The sequence below is a fragment of the Onychostoma macrolepis genome, chromosome 20, assembly GCF_012432095.1.
Source record: "Onychostoma macrolepis isolate SWU-2019 chromosome 20, ASM1243209v1, whole genome shotgun sequence".
NCBI lineage: Eukaryota > Metazoa > Chordata > Actinopteri > Cypriniformes > Cyprinidae > Onychostoma > Onychostoma macrolepis.
Window position 1 is genome coordinate 2,876,827 of NC_081174.1, and position 22,551 is coordinate 2,899,377.

Genomic DNA, 22,551 nt, shown 5'->3' on the forward strand with positions numbered 1-22,551 from the left:
CTGCTATTAAAAAGTCAAGCTATAAAGAAGATGGTTTATTATGGCACTTTGTCTTTATTTTTTACCCAAATTTCCTCTTTCACCCTAAATTCCTTTTTTTTTTAGAGAGTTTTAGAGGTTTAATTAAATTGTAATCATTAAAATGGGTTTCTAATCAGTTGAATTGTCTGCTGTCTGTTTTAATCTGTTTTAATGTTGTAAAAGATTCATTAAAGGTTTAATTAATCTTTTAAAATCTAAATACATTTTTTGGCCAACAAAATGCTGCAAAACAGAGGTTTATACAGTAGTTTCAATTAAAACATTGATAGAAAAAAAGTGTGTGATAACTTATTTTGGTGGGTTGAAGAGCCTTGAGTTTCTGATGAAAGTTTTTTTCAAATGAAATGGTGAAATGCTGAAGTGACTCTGAGGTGTGTTTCAGTATGTTCAGTGGAGCAAACTGAGACACACACAACATGCAGACTTCACATTTACACTGCAGTAAATTTAACAGTCATACACACTAGTTTATATCACCATTTCATGATGTGTACAATTCTTGCCTAATTCTATGACAGTCCATACTATACAGAAAATGTCAGTTTTATGACTGGGTAATCACAGGGCTCTAGTTTATGATGTTAGTGTCTGTATGAACAGGTGTGTATCTGTGCAGCGCTGCATCTGTCTTTGACGCAGTGAACAGTATCAAGTTAATGATTAGTCAAAGGATGATGTCAGCTGTAACACACAGAGACTGCAGGCTCCACAGGGACCGTCAGGAAAACAACTCTCTCCTGCTGAAGCTCACCCCAGAGACCCAGAGCACCGCAAACACCCACAACTCCAACTACTGACTGCTAACCATGCCTCGCTGCACTCACCTGACCATTTCAAGCCAACTCCCGAAAAGATCTGTATATTAAAGCAAGGGTTTACACGAAAATGAAAATCAGATTTTTTCCAATGGAGGAAGAGTTATGGATTACGGACTCTTATTTTAGCCGGAAGCAACAGTTTAAAACCGTCACTTCACCAGCATTTCACCATTTCTGACGGCACCCATTCCATTGGTGAGCAAGTGATAGAATGCTACATTTCTCCAAATCTGTTCCCATCAAGAAATAAACTCATGGCACAGAAATGCTAAATGTTTTACATAAATTTGCAGCATGGATGAAAACAGCTTTAGTGGTGCGCTGATGAATCTATAGGTTTGTGTTGCAGGGTGACATGTGGGAGACCAAAACAAAGCAGCATATCTATCATAGATGGTTATCAATCAAAAGAAAAGGATGTTGTGTGTAACTGAGCAATAAGGGTGGAAGATCAAATGAAATTAACTTCAATTATATATATATATATATAGCACTTTGGTTGTGATTGCTATTGAACTAAAAAGTCAAATCAACTGGCATGCAGCAACTTCCCAATGCAGTGAACAACCATACATGAGTCAAATAAGACCCTTTGTTCAGAAAATCAAAACACAAGCTAACAAACAAAAACAGTGACAATGATTTTCACTCTTAAATCATGGCACATGCTGCACTTATGACACACAAGTAAAGATGATCAACAAACAAGATGTGAAATTATCCCAATGCTTTCCCGCTGTCTGTGTGTGTTGTGCACTGATAGAGACGCTGCACAGATCTGACAGATGGTCTGGGGATAAAGCTACACCGGTGGACTCAGTGACCAGCAGAAAACCATCCAATTGGAAGTAAAACCTTCACAGCTCATCCAATAGAGATCCATACTCCACCAAAAACCTGACACTCGAGCACACGCTAATCCCTGCAGCGCTGGCGACGGCTTTAAGCGGCCGCAGCAGGGAGGGGCGCCGCGTTTCACATGACGTATTGTTTCGCATTGTCAAAACAAGTCCTGAAATCCTACAACAGTTGAATGGGAATGAAACCGTGCACCGACTCATTTTAGTGGCTGTTTCTTGTCAAATATTAGCACATACACACATCACATGTCCACACTGACACTTACAAATGCAAATATTTGCTACTTCATCACATGCAGCAAGTTGATAAACCTACTTCACTACACGATACAGAGATACACATGCATTAGACCGTACCAGAAATAAGCCTTACAACAACAGTGTGGTTCACACAGGAAAAAACAGTCTGTGCTCACTCTGCATCACACCATCAAATGTACTTTGAGAAGCAAGCCCTATGTTTCAGGGCTTGATAAGAGTATCTGTTGTATCACTTTGTGTACTATGCAGTCTCTGTTTGACATCGCAGTGGATTTTCCCTTAAAATCCAGTGCTGCATCCAGAAAAACAAACTTGCACTGCATCATGATTTGGTGCACAAAACCGAGCTAGATCAGTCAATGAAAATCTAATGATTAAGTCAATCAAAAATGTTATATTAAAATAATTTAAAATGTATTTATTAATAATAAAATGAAAGCAAACACGTACTGAAAAATACAAAAAAATGTTATGTTTACCTGCATGTCGTTTGACGGCTAATCAACAACAGAGAACTTAAGATCTCAGTGGGACTTCAAGGAAATATTTTAGATCAAAAGGGTTCAGCTGACAAAATCACTGGCCTTAAACGGGACGGCTCACCCAAAAATACATTTCTATCATCATTTACTCAACCTTATGTTGTTTATTTCTTCTGTTAAACATAAAAAAAAGATATTATTTCGAAGAATCTGGGTAACCAAACAGTTGACGGTAGCCACGGACTTCCATAGTATGGAAAAAATATGTTTTAGAAGTTGTTTGGTTACTAACATTCATCAAAATGTCGTCTTTTGTGTTCAGCAAAAAAAAATCTAATTCATACAGGTTTGATACAATATGAGGATGAGGAAATATGACAGACTTTTCATTTCTGGGTGAACTAAGCACTTTGGTAAAGTGTCAACAAACTAATAAATTATGACTGGCCTTCAAAAAATGGCAAGTTGTCCATAGTGTCTGCCAAAATTCTACAGTTACTATCCTTATTGTTTTAACTCGTGTAAACCTACTCCAGCTTTAAACGGAGTATGAAGCCTTCAGAATAAAATAACCGGAAACGCAATTCAGACAGTTTTGGCGCCTTCCAGCATTTTTGCGATTTTTAAAAATCTCCAATGCTATGATGACAAAATTATTACTAACGGGCTTGAAGCAACTACATTTTTAGAGTAGAGAAAAAGAACAATAGGCTTTGAGGCGTGTTTTTTTTTTTTCGGTGAAGCGTGCGTGCGACGCGAATAAAACGAGGTTTTCGTCGCGTCGCTGGCAGTGTGTGATGTAAAACGAGCACATCTGCACTGAAGCTCTGGCGTCAGAGAAACGCTCGCGGCGCTGTAGAAGATGACGCCGCGTCGTCCACATTATTATTGCGTTTTACTCTGTGCGTTAAAAACGACACCAGACCAAAACCCGTCAAAGGACGACACGCAGCGATGTGCTGGGGCGTGTAAAGGTGACCAGATACACACACACACACACACACACACACAGGGCTGTGAGCTCGCGCCAGCCACGTGCCACTGAATTTTAACTGCAAACAAAAACACGTTAAGATGATTTTAACGGCTTCCAATCGCTTGAAAATGCGCTGATGTTACGCAGCGTCACATCCAGATGAGTGAATCAGTTCGAGTTCAGGCGGGTAAAGAGCTGTTAAAGCAGGCAGACAGACAGCAGTGATCGGTGTAAACATCACGACTGGAGATTATATCGTTACATAAAGACGCCATATGGGATTTGGCTTGGGTTACAGAGAACGTGTCCATATGTCACATATGCAACGCACACATTTAACGTACATCACACAGCGCCAGTGGACTGTAACGTTACATACATCGGTGTTCGGTGGGTTAACGACATTTCCAAACACCACAGCAATGCGAATAACCCACGACAGGCTGTAAATCATCTTTACACGATTCATTCGAGACACAGATTCACAGAGTGACCATCCCAAACATCGCCCGCCAGAAAGAAGCATAATCCAGTATTAATATCACACCTATCTGCGTTATCTTTTGAAAGATGTGACATCAGACTAACGGCTCGTGATAAAGTTCTCCTCAATCAGCTCCTTGCGGAATCACCTATAGGAAATATACACACAAACACTGCTGATATGATTAAAAACAGCCAAAATCGCCGTACCTTTTTCAGTCTAGACGCGCTCAGCGAAACTTTGAGGATGTGGTCTCCGGTTAAAGAGCCTCCGACCGCCTCAGAAATGTAAAATTGAAATTCCCACACCGAAATCTTTCTGGGAGAAAAGCCAACGTAGTGAAACATGCGAACCCTCCCCTCTACGATCGCGCCGAAGCCCGCCTCTGCGTCGTTGATTGGCTGGCGGAAATCGAACTCGAGATGTCATTGGTGGGACTCGCTGTCTGTTCGAAATTCTCGCTTTCTATTGGAGGGCTCTGAGAGTAGTTTATAATAAAGATGTTGACTACAGAACTGCGGACAAAAGGAACCACGGCGAAGTCTGGCGACTTTAAGAGAAACAGCGCACACTAGCGGATATATTTAAAGCCACACGAGAAGAAAACTAGGTATTCAAAACAGCCTGACAAATTTCAAGAATATTCCACAGCTTAAGTTATTCATTTGAGCACTGAAGTAACTTTTTTTTTTGTATTTGTGCAGCTGTTATACAGTTTTGAATTTACCATGCAGTAATTGTAACTGTAAAATAAACATAGATTAAACATGGAATCTCGTCCAAACTGAGTAAAAACCATTCTGTTTAATTTCTTCAATGCCGATGGTGTAAATATCATGTTAAATAGCATGCATATTTATAATAATGGATCGTAGTGTTATTAACACTGTAAATCTATGTTTTTTTAGATTTTCATTAAAAATAATAATAATAATAATAATGTCCATTCATAACCCTATACTATTTTTACCTTGGCATTAAATTACAGAAAACTAGTTAACACTGCTGTATGAGTGTTTCTAACACAAAGGCAGAGGCAGCGACAGTAAAATCTTTCTCTCTTCTGACTAACGTAATTAATCTTTCTATATTCATTTTCCTCTTTTGGAAAGCCATTGAAATGCTATCATGGATTTTTCTTTTGCTATTGGTGCAAATGAGAACACAAAAATGTATATATTATATTGTTGTAGTTTACGTTCATCACTATAGTAGTTTACCAACTATGACAACTTCCACTTCTGAGAATCCCAGAAATGTGAAAAGGGTCCGTAACCCTGACTGTACTGATCAGGGCTATCATTAGGAGAACTTCTCTCTTCTCTCCAGCTCCTGGCAAACGGGGCCCACTCATAAAAATGTTCTCCCTGGCCTTGTGAGTTTTAGCATCTGCTAATAACTATGGTATTTTGGCATTTTCGTAAGGCCGTTAGTATGTCCAGATGGAATCCGCAGGCTATTTTTGCAATTTCTGCAGTGGTTTTGAAGAAATCTGTGTATCAACAGCTGAAAGCATCATCATATTAACCATCATATTTTATAAACTAAGGATTTTCTTAGCTTAACCGCTTCGCTGTAACCGGCCCCGGTCTTTAGTGAAGTGAAGGTCAAGGTCAGGATCTGTGAGACTAACATGCCAGGAGTTAAAGATGAGAAACACTACCTGAACAAGACCACTGACCACAAACAGACCCCATAACGTTCCAGTACTGTGTGTTAACCTCCTAAACTACCCAAAACAAAACAACTAATGAAAAAAAAAAACGTTATCCAACGTCGCTGTGTCGTGTACATCTTATTGAAAGTCAGCGTAAAATCAAAATGAACCAGATTTACTCTGTTTGCGCACATCACTAGTCTTGTGGAGAACAATTAATCCATGCAAGTTAATAAAAAAATCAAACTCTGCCCTCTTTTCAATATTCCATTTCATATGGAAGCACGTCACAATACTGAAGTAAAGGCAACTGCAACTTCCAGTTCACACAGACTTTAACCTGTTCAAACACACATTTTACAGGTGCTGGTCATATAATTAGAATATCATCAAAAAGTTGATTTATTTCACTAATTCCATTCAAAAAGTGAAACTTGTATATTATATTCATTCATTACACACAGACTGATATATTTCAAATGTTTATTTCTTTTCATTTTGATGATTATAACTGACAACTAAGGAAAATCCCAAAATCAGTATCTCGGAAAATTTGAATATTACTTAAGACCAATACAAAGAAAGGATTTTTAGAAATCTTGGCCAACTGAAAAGTATGAAAATGAAAAGTATGAGCATGTACAGCACTCAATATTTAGTTGGGGCTCCTTTTGCCTGAATTACTGCAGCAATGCGGCGTGGCATGGAGTCGATCAGTCTGTGGCACTGCTCAGGTGTTATGAGAGCCCAGGTTGCTCTGATAGTGGCCTTCACCTCTTCTGCATTGTTGGGTCTGGCATATCGCATCTTCCTCTTCACAATACCCCATAGATTTTCTGTGGGGTTAAGGTCAGGTGAGTTTGCTGGCCAATTAAGAACAGGGATACCATGGTCCTTAAACCAGATACTGGTTGCTTTGGCACTGTGTGCAGGTGTCAAGTCCTGTTGGAAAATGAAATCTGCATCTCCATAAAGTTGGTCAGCAGCAGGAAGCATGAAGTGCTCTAAAACTTCCTGGTATACGGCTGCGTTGACCTTGGACCTCAGAAAACACAGTGGACCAACACCAGCAGATGACATGGCACCCCAAACCATCACTGACTGTGGAAACTTTACACTGGACCTCAAGCAACATGGATTGTGTGCCTCTCCTCTCTTCCTAAAAACTCTGGGACCCTGATTTCCAAAGGAAATGCAAAATTTACTTTCATCAGAGAACATAACTTTGGACCACTCAGCAGCAGTCCAGTCCTTTTTGTCTTCTGACGCTTCTGACGCTGTCTGTTGTTCAAAAGTGGCTTGACACAAGGAATGCGACAGCTGAAACCCATGTCTTGCATACGTCTGTGCGTAGTGGTTCTTGAAGCACTGACTCCAGCTGCAGTCCACTCTTTGTGAATCTCCCCCACATTTTTGAATGGGTTTTGTTTCACAATCCTCTCCAGGGTGCGGTTATCCCTATTGCTTGTACACTTTTTTCTACCACATCTTTTCCTTCCCTTCGCCTCTCTATTAATGTGCTTGGACACAGAGCTCTGTGAACAGCCAGCCTCTTTGCAATGACCTTTGTGTCTTGCCCTCCTTGTGCAACGTGTCAATGGTCGTCTTTTGGACAACTGTCAAGTCAGCAGTCTTCCCCATGATTGTGTAGCCTACAGAACTAGACTGAGAGGCCATTTAAAGGCCTTTGCAGGTGTTTTGAGTTAATTAGCTGATTAGAGTGTGGCACCAGGTGTCTTCAATATTGAACCTTTTCACAATATTCTAATTTTCTGAGATACTGAATTTGGGATTTTCCTTAGTTGTCAGTTATAATCATCAAAATTAAAAGAAATAAACATTTGAAATATATCAGTCTGTGTGTAATGAATGAATATAATATACAAGTTTCACTTTTTGAATGGAATTAGTGAAATAAATCAACTTTTTGATGATATTCTAATTATATGACCAGCACCTGTATATTCCACAAGCAGAAAACCAATGCAACTTTGCATTCTGTTATTTACAGCAATAACAACAGCGCTGGCGTAAATCTCAGCAGCAGTCCAGAGTTTGGACACACAGATGGACGTCTGGGAACGGTGCCGTGATCCAAACACGTGACTCAAATGAAAACTTTGTGCATTGGCCTTCATCTACCAGCTTCATGAGCACTTCATGATGCTTCTCCTTCACCCCTAAAATGTTAGTTTTGTAAAGAAAATTGCAATTGCATTTGTCTACAGAACTAATTTCAAGCATTAAGGAAGAAGCCCGCAGATCAGAAGGTTTTACAATGATGAGAAACATAAACTCTAGACTTGTCGTGTGTGTCAGAATTAAACTGTCCACTCACCGGAGGATGAACAGATGTCCAGAAGAGAATACGGTCATAATCCATCCGCATTTAACGTGGTTTATGGAAAGAAAGAGCAAAGAGAGTTTTAGGGCAGGCTTACTCATATTTTGTGTACATTTATAAGCGAGAGCAGCAGTAGCAGGAGCACATGAGCAGAGTGTGTGTACCTGTGTGCCGGCGATCTCCCGCGGTCTGTCCAGCTGAGATGACTCTGATGACCTGGAAGAAATCGATTATCCTGATATAGCTCTGCCTGATTCAGCCTGGAAGCTCTTCTTCCGCATTTAAAACGTCTCCTTCCGCCAGTGAGTGCTGACGCTGAAACCCCAGAGCATGACTGTACAGATTTCAGAACGGATTACAGCTACAGCATTATCACAGTCCTCCACCTGTCCCACAGATATCCAACAAAATAACGCTCCTGAGCCTCACGGCCGAGCGAGGAATCACTCTGACGCTCACCGCAAAACTAATAACTGTTCGGAGCAAACTGGGCTAATACCTGCAGGGTATAAATAGCGTGTTGTTGATGTGACAGCTGACCAATGCCAGTGGACAGTGTTAATCGTAAAGGGGATTTGTGATAGAGAGAGGATACAGTGACTCTGATGCTTTCAAAGCCTCTTGATGCTAAGTTTGGCCTTAGTCACATACACAGGTACACACATAAACACATGCACCTTCAGCCATCACGCCACTGACACGTGGAGAACAATTAATAATAATATTACTACAGTACTATAGTTTTGAAAATTATTCTGTAAATATTAGGGCATATAGTATGTGTGTGTGCGTGTGTAATTTTGTTATATACAGTGAGGAAAATAAGTATTTGAACACCCTGCTATTTTGCAAGTTCTCCCACTTAGAAATCATGGAGGGGTCTGAAATTGTCATCGTAGGTGCATGTCCACTGTGAGAGACATAATCTAAAAAAAATCCAGAAATCACAATGTATGATTTTTAACTATTTATTTGTATGATACAGCTGCAAATAAGTATTTGAACACCTGAGAAAATCAATGTTAATATTTGGTACAGTAGCCTTTGTTTGCAATTACAGAGGTCAAACGTTTCCTGTAGTTTTTCAGCAGGTTTGCACACACTGCAGGAGGGATTTTGGCCCACTCCTCCACACAGATCTTCTCTAGATCAGACAGGTTTCTGGCCTGTCGCTGAGAAACACGGAGTTTGAGCTCCTCCAAAGATTCTCTATTGGGTTTAGGTCTGGAGACTGGCTAGGCCACGCCAGAACCTTGATATGCTTCTTACAGAGCCACTCCTTGGTTATCCTGGCTGTGTGCTTCGGTCATTGTCATGTTGGAAGACCCAGCCTCGACCCATCTTCAATGCTCTAACTGAGGGAAGGAGGTTGTTCCCCAAAATCTCGCAATACATGGCCCCGGTCATTCTCTCCTTAATACAGTGCAGTCGCCCTGTCCCATGTGCAGAAAAACACCCCAAAGCATGATGCTACCACCCCATGCTTCACAGTAGGGATGGTGTTCTTGGGATGGTACTCATCATTCTTCTTCCTCCAAACACGTTTAGTGGAATTATGACCAAAAGTTCTATTTTGGTCTCATCTGACCACATGACTTTCTCCCATGACTCCTCTGGATCATCCAAATGGTCATTGGCAAACTTAAGTCGGGCTGGACATGTGCTGGTTTAAGCAGGGGAACCTTCCGTGCCATGCATGATTTCAAACCATGACGCCTTAGTGTATTACCAACAGTAACCTTGGAAACGGTGGTCCCAGCTCTTTTCAGGTCATTGACCAGCTCCTCCCGTGTAGTTCTGGGCTGATTTCTCACCTTTCTTAGGATCATTGAGACCCCACGAGGTGAGATCTTGCATGGAGCCCCAGTCCGAGGGAGATTGACAGTCATGTTTAGCTTCTTCCATTTTCTAATGATTGCTCCAACAGTGGACCTTTTTCACCAAGCTGCTTGGCAATTTCCCGTAGCCCTTTCCAGCCTTGTGGAGGTGTACAATTTTGTCTCTAGTGTCTTTGGACAGCTCTTTGGTCTTGGCCATGTTAGTAGTTGGATTCTTACTGATTGTATGGGGTGGACAGGTGTCTTTATGCAGCTAACGACCTCAAACAGGTGCATCTAATTTAGGATAATAAATGGAGTGGAGGTGGACATTTTAAAGGCAGACTAACAGGTCTTTGAGGGTCAGAATTCTAGCTGATAGACAGGTGTTCAAATACTTATTTGCAGCTGTATCATACAAAGAAATAGTTAAAAATTCATACATTGTGATTTCTGGATTTTTTTTTTAGATTATGTCTCTCACAGTGGACATGCACCTACGATGACAATTTCAGACCCTCCATGATTTCTAAGTGGGAGAACTTGCAAAATAGCAGGGTGTTCAAATACTTATTTTCCTCACTGTATATACATACATACAGTATATATATATATATATATATATATATATATATATATATATATATATATATATATATATATATATATATATATAACAAAACTTCATATATATAAAACTAAATTACTAACATTTGAACTAAAATGAAAATAAAATTGAAAAGTAAAAATGAATGAAATAATAATAAAAACTATAATAGTATTTCAATTAATCTAAAATAACACTGATATATATATATATATATATATATATATATATATATATATATATATATATATATATATATATATATATATTTGTATCATTATATATACAGTAAATTCACATATTAATGTAGCTTTTATAGCACTTTTTTTAACTCAAATTCCTTCATTGTAAGTGATATTATATGTATTAATATTAGAACATACAGTATGTGGTAACATTTAAATATACATGGGTTATATACTCTGTTATCATTAACTAAAATGAAAACCATTACAAAACATTTTTGTTACTTGAAATTAAATAAAAACTTTTCAGCCAAAGCAACATTTTCATTTAGTTTAACTTGATGTACTAAAATAACTAAACCTAAAAATTAAATAAAAATGTATAGACAGACAATGATTCATAATAACGGTCTTTTTTTCAATTAAACACAAAAGGAGAAATTTTGAAGAATGTTCAGGCTGCTCTTCCAATACAATGACAAGCTCCAAAAAAGGAAATATGAGTATGGAGAAAATGAAAATCTGCCTCTTTAACACGCATAGTTACTGCATTTAGAATAGGTAACACTTTAGAATAGGTAACATTTATTCACTATTAACTACGACTTTTCCCTCAATAAATTCCTAATTTGCTGCTTATTAATAGTTAGTGCGGTAGTTGTTAATTAGGGATGTAGATGTAATATTAGGGATGTAGAATAAGGCATTAATATGTGCTTAATTAGTACTAATAAATAGCTAATTTTCTAGTAATATGCATGCTAATAAGCAACTAGTTAAGGGACCCTAAAATAAAGTGTTACCAAAAATTCTTGTTTATATTCTAACAGTCATGGACATTAGCTGATTATTGAAAAACTCTCCTTTTGTTTTCCAAGGAACAAAATAAAAGTACACCGAATTGTAATGAGGGTGCAAACATAGAGATTAGCATCATCTTTCGGAAAGCACCCTGGCCATTTCCACAGAACTAAAAACATGACGCGCTGTGAAGGCATGGATATAAAGGCCATACAGTATGCAGTTAGCGTGTTTGGCCAGAGTCACATGACGATCGAGTCATTCTTTAAATATTTGTTCAGCACAACTCTGACAAAACGGCATCCGTGGAACCAGAGCTTTGTAATTACGCTGGTTGTTGGAAATGAAAAAAAGGTTTTCTTGCTTTGTTATACAGCCAGCAGTGCATTGATAAGAGAGAATAGTGTGTAACTGAAGCCCTGACCCCGTTAAACAGGCCCCCGGCGCTCAGGATTGGCTCACCTCAAACTCCAGGCTGAAGGTCCTCAGGTAAACATCAGGGAGCAAACCGTCGGTATCACCCGGGCGAACGGCTCGGAGAACCGGTCCTTGCTTTACACCTGTTTGCTGTGTGAACTTGGCCCAGATAGTCGTGCTCGCCTCCACGGCCTGAAACCCAAGCAGCGGTCTAGTGTTACACAACACAAACGAGGGTGTGAGAGAGAAGCAGAACACAGCCAGCCTACTGCCTCTCTACAGCACTGCAAACAATAGCTGCGTTATCAGAATATGTGTGCAAACTCATACAGTGTGCGTTTCTTCCCAAAGCATTCGTGACAGTGAAAAGAATCACTCAGTGGGTTCAAGGTCAGAACAAACAAAGACTAAATCACTGAGGCTTTCACAGCATCCACAAACACTGAGAGAATATGCAGAACAGTTTCTGTTTAGATTTCAACTTTGGCTTTGTGTTTTTCTGCTTGTTCTGTTTTGTTGTTCCCCAAACACAAATGTAATGCACATGCATTATGAAGTATATTGTCATGAAGTTAAAACATATATGAAACCTTTTTCTACATTGAAACCATTTCATATATTAATATAATCATATATTTTGATTACATGACATTAACTAACTGCTTGATTTTTACCATACATTTCTGCCATATGGACATCAGCTTGAGACGGTCACCACTGATAAGCTATTACGAAATATAATGCAGAAACTTAGATTTTTTTGTAAAGCTGCTTTGCAACAATTTGCATCGTGAAAAGCGCTATTCAAATTAACTTGAATGGAACTGAACTGAATTGAACATATATATCCAGCCCTTACAAATATGTATGTTTATGTGTAAAACATTTTTGGACATAAGGCATGTACGTGTATATCCATCCTAAAACGTGTTGATTATATAATTATACATGTTGATTATATATTAATTAACTACAAAAGGCATATATTTAAAAAATGTTTTTCAGAAACATACAGATTTTTTTTTAATATATGTTGTTTTAATAAAGATGCATAGATAAATAGCATGTACGGTATGTTGTTGACATAGTTGCTACATATAATACCATATAAAAATAATATAGATATTATTAAGAGAAGTACATACACAAATCTTACTATGGGCATTTTATATATGTTCTAAACGCATATCTTTATCTACCCAGAGCATGTACATATCTGTGAAAATTATATATCGCCTTATGGTAATATCACTCTTGATATCGAGCAATATATGTAATATATTAAACTTCTGTATGGGTCTGTTTGTGTCTTTGAACATAGTGTTGATGAGTTAAAGAAGAAGAATAAGTATATTTAATAGCATGATAATCACTGGATTGTGAGGCAAATCTTTTGCTTTTTCTGTGTCATGTTTTGACAAGGCCGACGGTTTTGACTGAATTGTGTTTGGAAATAAAGGCCTCAGTGTGGATTGAAGGAAGCGCTGGATACAAAGAACAAAAAAATCAATTCATGGCACAAAGATACAGCTTCTACTATGGCAAAGGCTTAGCTCATGAATATTCATTTGGTCTCGCTGATGTTGCCTGTTAATCTGCCTGAACATGATATTCATATTAATCCAAGCCTTCACAATAGTATGACCCATAATTATGACCAACACTTACCAGCCATGTCATTAATATTCATGAGCCAGGCCTTCATCATAGGTCAATCTTGAATCTTTTTTATTTATTTTTTTTACAATTGTCAGGTCATTCGTCACCACAAAATCAAAAGAAATAGCATTTTGCTTAAAGAAAAGTATTATTTTCAGGATCCTAGTTTGAATATGCAAAATCCACATTAGATATGGGATTAAAATGAAGAGTTTCAGTGAATGATGGCCTAAACTTTGCTCTGTTCCTTACACAGAAGACCTAAAATATAGCGCGCAAGTCATAGCTAGATCTTGATAGCACCAGTTCCCTTCCATTACATGAAAAATAGCAGCACTTGAACATTCTGATCAACATTATATGGACAAAAGTATTGGGACACACCTCCTCGCATTATTGAATTGATGTGTTTCATTCAGATTGCCACAGGTGTATAAAATCAAGCAGCTTGTCATGCAGTCTGCATTTGCACACATCTGTGAAAAACAAAGGGACATTCAGAAGAGCTCAGTGAATTCAAGAATGGTACTGTGATAGGATGGCCACCTTTAAGTCACCGAGCACCAAGCAGGAGCTTCATGAAATGGGTTTCCATGATCGAGCAGCTCCATGCAAGCCTCACATCACAAAAACCATGCAGAGCATCAGATGGAGTGGAGTAAAGCACGCAAACACTGGACTCTGGAGCAGTGGAAACCTGTTCTGTGAAGCAATGAGTCTGGGTTTGGAGAACGTTACCTGCCTGACTGCATTGTGCCGACTGTAAAGTTTGCTGGAGGAGGGATAATGGTATGGGACTGTTTTTCAGGGGTTGAGCTCGGCTCCTTACTTCAGCATGAGTCATTTTGGACAATTCTATGCTTCCAACTTTGAACAGTTTAATGAAGGCCCTTTTCTAGTCCAGCTTGACCGTGCCCCAGTGCCCAGGTGAAAAAAAAGTATACTTCCATAATGTACTTAAAGTGCTCTATTTCTGCGAACTAATTAAAAAAATATAAACTTAAGATCATCTAATTGTACTCAACTGTGCTAGTTTGGGACACCATGAATATGAACTAAAATGTACTTTTAACATACGATCTCTGTATTTAAAAAATGTACTAATTCACCGCTTGTACTGTAGTACACTTGAGTGTACAGAGATAGTATGTTAAAAACACATTTTAGTTCATATTCATGGTGTCCCAAAATAGCACAGTTGAGTACACTTGGATGATCTTAAGTTTATCTTAAGAAGTATTAAAGAATCATTTTTAGTGTATTAAGTACAAAATTAGTGCGCAAAAATAGAGCGCTTTATTATGGAAGTGCACCTTTTTTTCACCTGGGTGCACAAAGCAAGGTCCACGAAGACATGGCTGGATGAGTTTGGGTTAGCGTTAATGTCAAAGTAGGACTTGAAGAACCTGACTGACTTGAAAGAACCCCACTGAACACATTTGGGATGAACCTGAACGGAGATTGTGAGCCTGGTCTTCTCGTCCAACATCAGTGCCTGACCTCACAAAACACTCTACTGGACGATTAAGCAGAAACTCCCACAGAAACACTCCAGAAAACTTCCCAGAAGAGTGCAAGCTGTTAAAACTACATTTTACATTACCAACTCCATTTAATCTGTGTATTTATAATGCGATGTCCAGTGTTGGGCACGTTACTTTAAAAAAGTAATTAGTTATAGTTACTTCTCACAAATAGTAACTGAGTTACATCATTATAAAAGTAACTAATTACCAGGGAAAGTAACTATTGTGTTACTTTTTTTTTTTTTTAAAGTTCAAATATGTCAGATAACTTGGATGCCCCCAATATAAATATGTTAAATAAATGAAATGGACACTAAATAGAATAAATTATTATTATAAAACATTGTACACTAATCTACACTATTTTAATGTTTCTGTGGGACAATGTGAGAGACACCTATCAAATTCAGTTGATTGTTGTAAATATTATCAACCCTCTATGGACACCTTGGCAATAGAATCTCCATTGGCTTGTAATTTCTTTTAGTTTACTCACCAGACTAATATGAATTATCTGATATCTAATATATATAAAGCTTATGTTTGTAAAATGGCACAGTTTTTTGTTACTTTTGTCCATACAGTGTTGCTTATTTTGTGTTCAACTTAAAAAATCAAGTTTGAAACTAGACGAGAGTAAGTGAATTATGTCAGAATATTAATTTATGTGTAAAGACGTGATATTAAAATCATATAATATTGCCGTTGTTTTCCGAAGCGCTTTCTCGTGGAGCACGGCGTGTCCTCGCTGGCGGTCCGTACCATGTGTGTCGTGTTGTGTTTGTTGACGCTCAGGTCTGTTTTTAACATGAAAGCTGATCCTGTAGCGCAGTAACGCACTTAATGGCGGGACTGTAGGATCGAGAGCTTCTTTACATGATTATTATATTACATTATTTACACTCGCATACAGCGATTAAGTCGCCTGCGACATTCACTACATAACGTGCTGTCACAGAAACGATCAGACATCCGTGTCGTTTGTTTGGACATGATCAGCCGCCACCTTCTGCTCGCTAGAGGAGCACTAACGCGCTTGGCTCTTGTGTTTAAAGCAGACGTGCCCTCAGAAGTGATCAAGTGTGGTCAGGTGAAGCTGCGGGTCAGATCTCAGTCATATGAGACACAGAGACCGTGTTGTGTGCAGCTTGCTGAAGACATCATGGAGGAGATCAACAATAACTCTGTGTCCACACAACAACAACAACACAGCACTACACAACAGAAGAACACTACCCAGGGTGAGACATGCACACTACTGCACACCTGTCCTGTGCTTTACCTCAAGATTTGACTAAATGAACAGATGCCAAATCATTTGATAAGACTAACTTTATAAGCAGTGGTGACAAATAGTATTTTGACACTATTAATCCGTTTTAGTCATTTTAGAAGGCTCAATGTGTATAAATCAGCTGTGTTTTGGCAGTTTTTAGTGGAGGGATAAATCAGGTCCGCTTAACACAAACTGGCTGTAGGTCTTAATTGGGTCATAGACTGGAGGGAACTCAATGCTAAATGATTATTATGGACAGTCATGGTAGCAAAAACAATAGACTTAAAAACTTTTTAATAGGGGTGAGTAAAAAACAGCCAGAAACTCACTGCGCTTCCAAACAATCCAACCGAGGTGCGCAGACCAAAAAAGTCTCCCAAAAATACTTGAAAAAATCTGCACACTCCACCAAAAATCAAAGGCAAGATAAAACTTTACTGAAAAGAAAAAAAAAGTTTAATGAAATAAAAAAATGCCTTGTTGTCTTGTTATTTTGGGTTTTTCAGTAAGCTTTTATCTCGCACATGATTTTTGGTGGAGTGTGCAGATTTTTTCAAGTATTTTTATTTTTAACAGGGGGGAAGAAAATGCTTCCAATATCTTTTGTGTTTGAGGTCAAAAGCTGTGTTCAATCAAACTCAACCGTATTTTGGCACACAGTCATCCTTCCAACATGAATATGTTGCATTTTTTCAAAAAATTATAAGTGCAACTATAAGAAAAGCCAAAGAAAATACCAGCCAGACTAAACATGCGAGCAGTTGCATTCTGGAAAAGTGTGTTTTGTGCTGTGCATGCAAAACAAATCCATCTCAACTCAACAGGTGTTTGGAAATCAAGCATGCGATAATGTTCTCATCAGGCCTCAGTACTACAGTATTTGATGTATTTGGTTTGGGTTTGCTGTCCAATGTACAACCTACAGCAGCAGCTTGTTATCTATAGGCAGCATGCAAACATCTATGAGTCTGAAGGTCATGCATCACAATGCACCGGCGGTGTTACGCTTCTGTCCTTATTTGCTCTCTTTCTTTTCTTTGTAGCAGCCAAGAAGGTCAAAAAAGCAAAGAAAGAGCCAAAGAAAGTGTCAGGCAAGAAGAAGAAGCAGAAGGAGGCAGAAAGCGCCTGCAGCCTGATGGCCGAGCTTCCCTTCGCGAACACGGAGGTCTGGAAGGAGCTGGGCTGTGAGTGCACACTTGCTCCTAGAACAACAGCAGCGCTCACTTACCTTTTAAAGCGGCGGTGCGAAGCGGCTCCTGTAGGCTCGTCTCATCTTCCGGGCGGAGGAATCATTGTGTGAAGCGCTGCTGAGCTGAGGGACGATGTTTGCTTGGCAAGCGATGCGTGGATCGTCCTAGTACCGCAGCTGCTCTTGCATTCAAATGTCCCAGCTGGCTACATGCTATGAATAAAACATTTGTTGGGCGCTTTGGCGTTTGCTCTGTGCGGCAGAGTTCAGAAATGCTTCTTCACGTTTGTCAATGCTTGCTTCTCAATGGCGCTCACATTCTTAGATTCCCAGTCTGACTAGTGAACATGCTCCTGTTTCTGATGCTAATGTTTTCACTACAAATGAAAATGTCAGCATCGGAGTTCAGATGAACAGATGAATGGCAGCATAATTGTGAGCGAACTGAACCCGATGACATGACTTGAGATTTTGAGCTTCAGTTTGACAGTCTCTACAAAGAGTCACATGATCAGTTTCACTAATTCACTGACAATGGAGCCTTTTTACAGACTGTGACACGTTTCCACAGTTATTAAATCTAGCAGTTTTTTTATTATTATTTTCCATATTTTGAAAATGTACTGTGCATTCATGATAACATACCTTTTATATTACGTTGGCATTAAATGACAGAAAATGACACTGACACATTAGTCAGTGTTTCTAATGCAACGGCTGAGGAAGTCACAGCACATTTGACACGTGTGACCCTGGACCAAAAAACCAGTCATAAGGGTTAATTTTTTGAAATTGAGATTTATGCATCATCTAAAAGCTGAATGAATCAGCAATGTTTAGGACAATATTTGGCTGAGATACAACAATTTGAAAATCTGGAATCTGAGGGTGCAAAAAAATCTAAATATTGAGAAAATCTCCTTTGAAATTGTCCACATGAAATTCTTAGCAATGCATATTACTAATCAAAAATGAAGTTTTGATACATTTACAGTAGGAAATTTACAAAATATCGTCATGGAACATGATCTTTACTTAATATCCTAATGATTTTTGGCATAAAAGAGAAATGTATAATTTTGACCCATACAATGTATTGTTGGCTATTGCTACAAATATAGCTGTGCTGCTTATGACTGCTTCTGTGCTGAAGGGACACATATTTTTCTCCTCTGACAAATGTTTTCCCTCTTTTGGAAAGTCATAGAAACACTATCACGCATTTAGTCTTTTGCTATTGCAGCAAACTGAAATGCAAGAGTAGTGAAGTTTACCAACTGTGACGACTTACTGGACATGTGACAGGAGTCCATCAGATTAGTCACCTAGAAATAATGCACAATTCTGTTTCGTTTTATACAATTTCTGCTTATGTGCGGTGTGACAGAGCTGTCAGATGTTGGACTCTGATGGCTGAATGCTTGTTTGTGTGTTTCAGTCTCCAGCGCAGAATCGAGCACAAAGAAGAAGCGTAAGAGAGGAGACAGCAGTCGAGTGGAGAGTGAGGAAGATGGAGATAAGAAGAAGAAGAAGAAGGAGACGGCTCGCCCAAACTACTTTGTCTCTCTGCCGATCACAAACCCTGAGGTACGAGCTGGAGACAGAGTCAAGCTTACAGTAGTGTTTCTCATAGGGGTGCGCCATACTGACAATAAATAATATCTCAGTGTTTTCTAGGAGTTTATCGATACAGATAATCAGATGATATTTAGCTGGTTGTTTTTGTGCTGGCATCGTGGCTGGTGTAGGCCTGTCTTGGACCGCTGACTCATTCTTTTCATATTCTGTGAACGGTGGTCAGTGCACAGCGGTGACAGAAACACTGAGCAGTATTTACACCCTTGAATTGATTTCCTGGGGTGTTTTGACCTTCAGAATGACAGTTTTCTCTAGTCTTATTAGAGGCATGCATCATCTTTAATGTCAAGTTCTTACATATAATCAATAAATTGAGTTAAGACACTATAAGCTGTTACCAATGGGCTGAAATCAGTATAAACAAGCTTTGCACTGTGTACACAAGCTGCATCTGAAGTGTTTACAGTTGCATAAAGAATGCTATGCGATTTTAAAAACAGTCTTTTGAATATTGAAACATGGAGATGATGAGCCCCTCAGAATGGAATCATTGAATCATTGATTCGTTTAAAAGCACTGATTCATTCAGTAGTGAATCACCGCTGTGTGACACTCAACGCTTCTGCTGTGGCTTTGTGTGGAACCGTTTTCATTGGTGAAATAGAGCAAAAACTGACAATATTAACTTTTCAATTATAACGTTTGTTGAATGGTTGTATAAAATCAGTATCACGTATGCATTTTTGCAGATATTTAGAAAAAATAGCAAGCTTGCTTGTGAGATATCAAATACAGAAATATAAGGCAAAATCTCATGCTGGGGCATTTTGTCCTCCATTTATTGAATATCTGGGTCATGGTGTGTTTTCGTTTGTGAGTGACAATTTCTTAACAATTAGTTAATAGTTCTGTGCCTCAACAAGTAAAGTCATAACACAATGAAACCTTTGCAAATCATTAGCTAATGATTAATTAAAGCAGACAACGGGAAGTTGAGGCTTCGACCCAGTGTGGTAATTAACATGAATTTACTTCATTAGTTAATATAATATGTCATTAGGGAATTAAAACATTGACACATTTAACTAATAACAATTAATTGATTACTTAATCTATGAATCATATCAAATGTTCATTAGTTGCTGATGCAGTAATCATTAATAAATGGTTTAGTTCTTCATGAGTTATACATTAACTCATGATTATCTGTGCATTAGTTAAGCAGTATTTAATGCTTATTTGTGCACCCGTATTGTAAAGTGTTACCAGCACATCTCTAGAGTGTGTTTCTGTGTGTTTCAGATCAAGCAGGCGGTGGAGCAGGTGCAGAAGCTGCTGCTGGAGAAGGATTGTCGTCTGTCCCGAGCGCTGATACCTGTGGGCACGCTACACATCACTCTACTGGTGACTCACCTGAGCACTCAGGAGCAGCTGGATCTGTGAGAACACACACACACACACACACACACAGTGACCGCTGCAGAGATCTTGCCACATGTATTTCGTTTCATGTGAATCCCCCTAAGCTGGTGTTATACATGTTGTGTATGCTGCAGGGTTGGAAGTTGCCCCCAAATTCAAGATAAGGTAGCAAAATATGCCCCTGCCCAATGCCCAAATAAGTTAGATCTATTACAGTCGTCACAAACGTGTTGATCGCATCATACATTTACAGCAGATCTGCTCACGTTGAATCAGATTCCTTGTTACGCGTGGTTTGCAGTGTTGCACATTATAATTGATTGCACACGTTAATTTAATCCAAAGAACAATAGAAGGCGTTACAATAGTCAAAAAGAGAAGAAATAAAAGCATGAATGAGCTTCTCCGTATCCTTAAAATTCAAAAACCGTCTCACCTAAACAAGATATAAACCAGACTGAACCAACTTCAGTTCTTTAAAAAAATGTAACTTTTTTTTCTGACATGTTGGGGTCAAGCAGGAGAAACGGTTATTAAACCTTTAAGATCTCTTTATAAACAGACTTTAAAAACTCTGGACAAAAAGCCTAACCAATATCACCACTGCAGGGTTTTGGAGAAATACAATTTTTTGAGCTTTTGATAATTTGTGTATGGTATATAAAATTAAAAATTTTAAACCTTCCATACTTCGTGATTTTGTGCACTTTCGTACTACAGTCTCTGTAAGATCTACTAGATCATCATCTACTAGTGATTGTGTTGTTCCTTTTCGTCACTCTGCCTTTGGATTATCGTCTTTCTCAGTGAAAGCTATTACTCATTGGAACACAAGGATGACATATAAGAATGGTGCACATCTATTTTATATTCTCACTGCACTTATTCACAATCACAAAAGTAAATTATTTGCATGTGCTTTAAAGCCTTGCTGGTTAAACATTTAATTCGAGCGCTGTTCTGACATGCGCTTTTTCTGAGCCCGTACACCTGAAGCGCGCACTAAAAATCCTGTCTAACAGCACCTGATTACTCAACTAAGTTATCTTTAGCGCTAATACTGTCAAAACATACAAGGTTTATGTATAGACTCAATTGTTTATGTCTAAAATGAAAGTAAACAGTTGAGAGAAACGGACGCACACCTGTGTATTAGATGTGTGCAGCTCTTAAAAGGACAGAACTAAACATGCAGCCGACTGTCATTAAAGGGATAGTTCACCCTAAAATGTAATTTCTGTCATTATTTACTCACTGACATGTTGTCCCAAACCTGTATTAATTTCTTACAAATGTCCTATTTGACAAATAAGACGCTGTTTTTCAATGTATTGGTTAAAATTGAATGTTCAACTGTATCAAAGGCTGCAGTCAAATCTAATAAAACTGAAACTGAACATTCACCCGCATCCATGCCATCAGTAAATCATTAGTCACTCGTAAAAGAGCAGTTTCAGTATTATGGTCTGCTCGGCTTGGCTACTGCCTTTTCTATTATTTTTTAAATAAAAGGTAGTTTAGAGATAGGAACTGCAGGATCTAATGAAGGCTTCTTCAGGAGCGGTTGGACTGTAGCAATCTTTAGCTCCTCTGGAACACATCCAGAAACTAGAGAACTATTCACTGCAGTACAATAGGACCTATAGATCCAGTCACTTCTTTAAACAGTCTGACAGGAACCACATCATTAAAACAACTAGATGGTTTCAACTGTTGCAGAAAAACTCAGAAAAATCCTGCTCTGATAAAGGTAGGCAATAAAGGAATCCAACAACACCTCCCTACAACCGGGATTATCCTCACATTGAACCAAAGGAGGGGAAATAGAATGCCTTATATTTGCGACTTTATCCACAAAAAATGGCATAAAAGACTTGCAATCTATAGGACTCAAAGCAGTACTAGGTCGTGGGGTGGCAATTCATTAATTACATTAAATAAGAATCTAGAATTGTGCCGGTTGGTATCAATTAAATTAGAAAAATAAGCAGATCTTATTAAAAGATACCAATAAGCCCTTCCAATAAACCCCCTGTTTCAGCACTGGTCGTTAACACCTCAGATTTGAAAAAGACTTCAGAAATGGGCTGTAAAGCTGTGGAAAAGTGGGAGTGTAGAGGGTGGCAAGAGGGCAGAATACAACCAATAAA

At 38.6% G+C, this 22,551-nt stretch overlaps 2 protein-coding genes across 20 annotated transcripts in view; one reads left to right on the top strand and one right to left on the bottom strand.

Moving 5' to 3' along the window:
• epb41l2 (erythrocyte membrane protein band 4.1 like 2) overlaps positions 1–4,293 on the bottom strand; it is a 100,295-nt gene extending 96,002 nt beyond the window's left edge. For 6 of the 15 annotated variants that reach the window (XM_058755354.1, XM_058755352.1, XM_058755350.1 and 3 more), the window contains exon 1: positions 3,987–4,128. In XM_058755354.1, the coding sequence (XP_058611337.1) occupies positions 3,987–4,018 (32 nt within the window). In that variant the 5' untranslated portion in view covers positions 4,019–4,128. The other 9 variants (XM_058755356.1, XM_058755362.1, XM_058755357.1 and 6 more) reach the window with 6 other exon arrangements.
• The window catches only part of LOC131526808 (A-kinase anchor protein 7), a 58,872-nt gene continuing 37,737 nt past the window's right edge, over positions 1,417–22,551 (top strand). Inside the window, exons 1-5 of one of the 5 annotated variants that reach the window (XM_058755367.1) lie at positions 1,417–3,437; positions 15,995–16,177; positions 17,256–17,396; positions 18,840–18,988; positions 20,282–20,418. In XM_058755367.1, coding sequence (XP_058611350.1) covers positions 3,326–3,437; positions 15,995–16,177; positions 17,256–17,396; positions 18,840–18,988; positions 20,282–20,418 — 722 coding nt within the window. In that variant the 5' untranslated portion in view covers positions 1,417–3,325. The remainder of the gene's footprint in view (positions 3,438–15,994; positions 16,178–17,255; positions 17,397–18,839; positions 18,989–20,281; positions 20,419–22,551) is intronic. The other 4 variants (XM_058755364.1, XM_058755363.1, XM_058755366.1 and 1 more) reach the window with 4 other exon arrangements.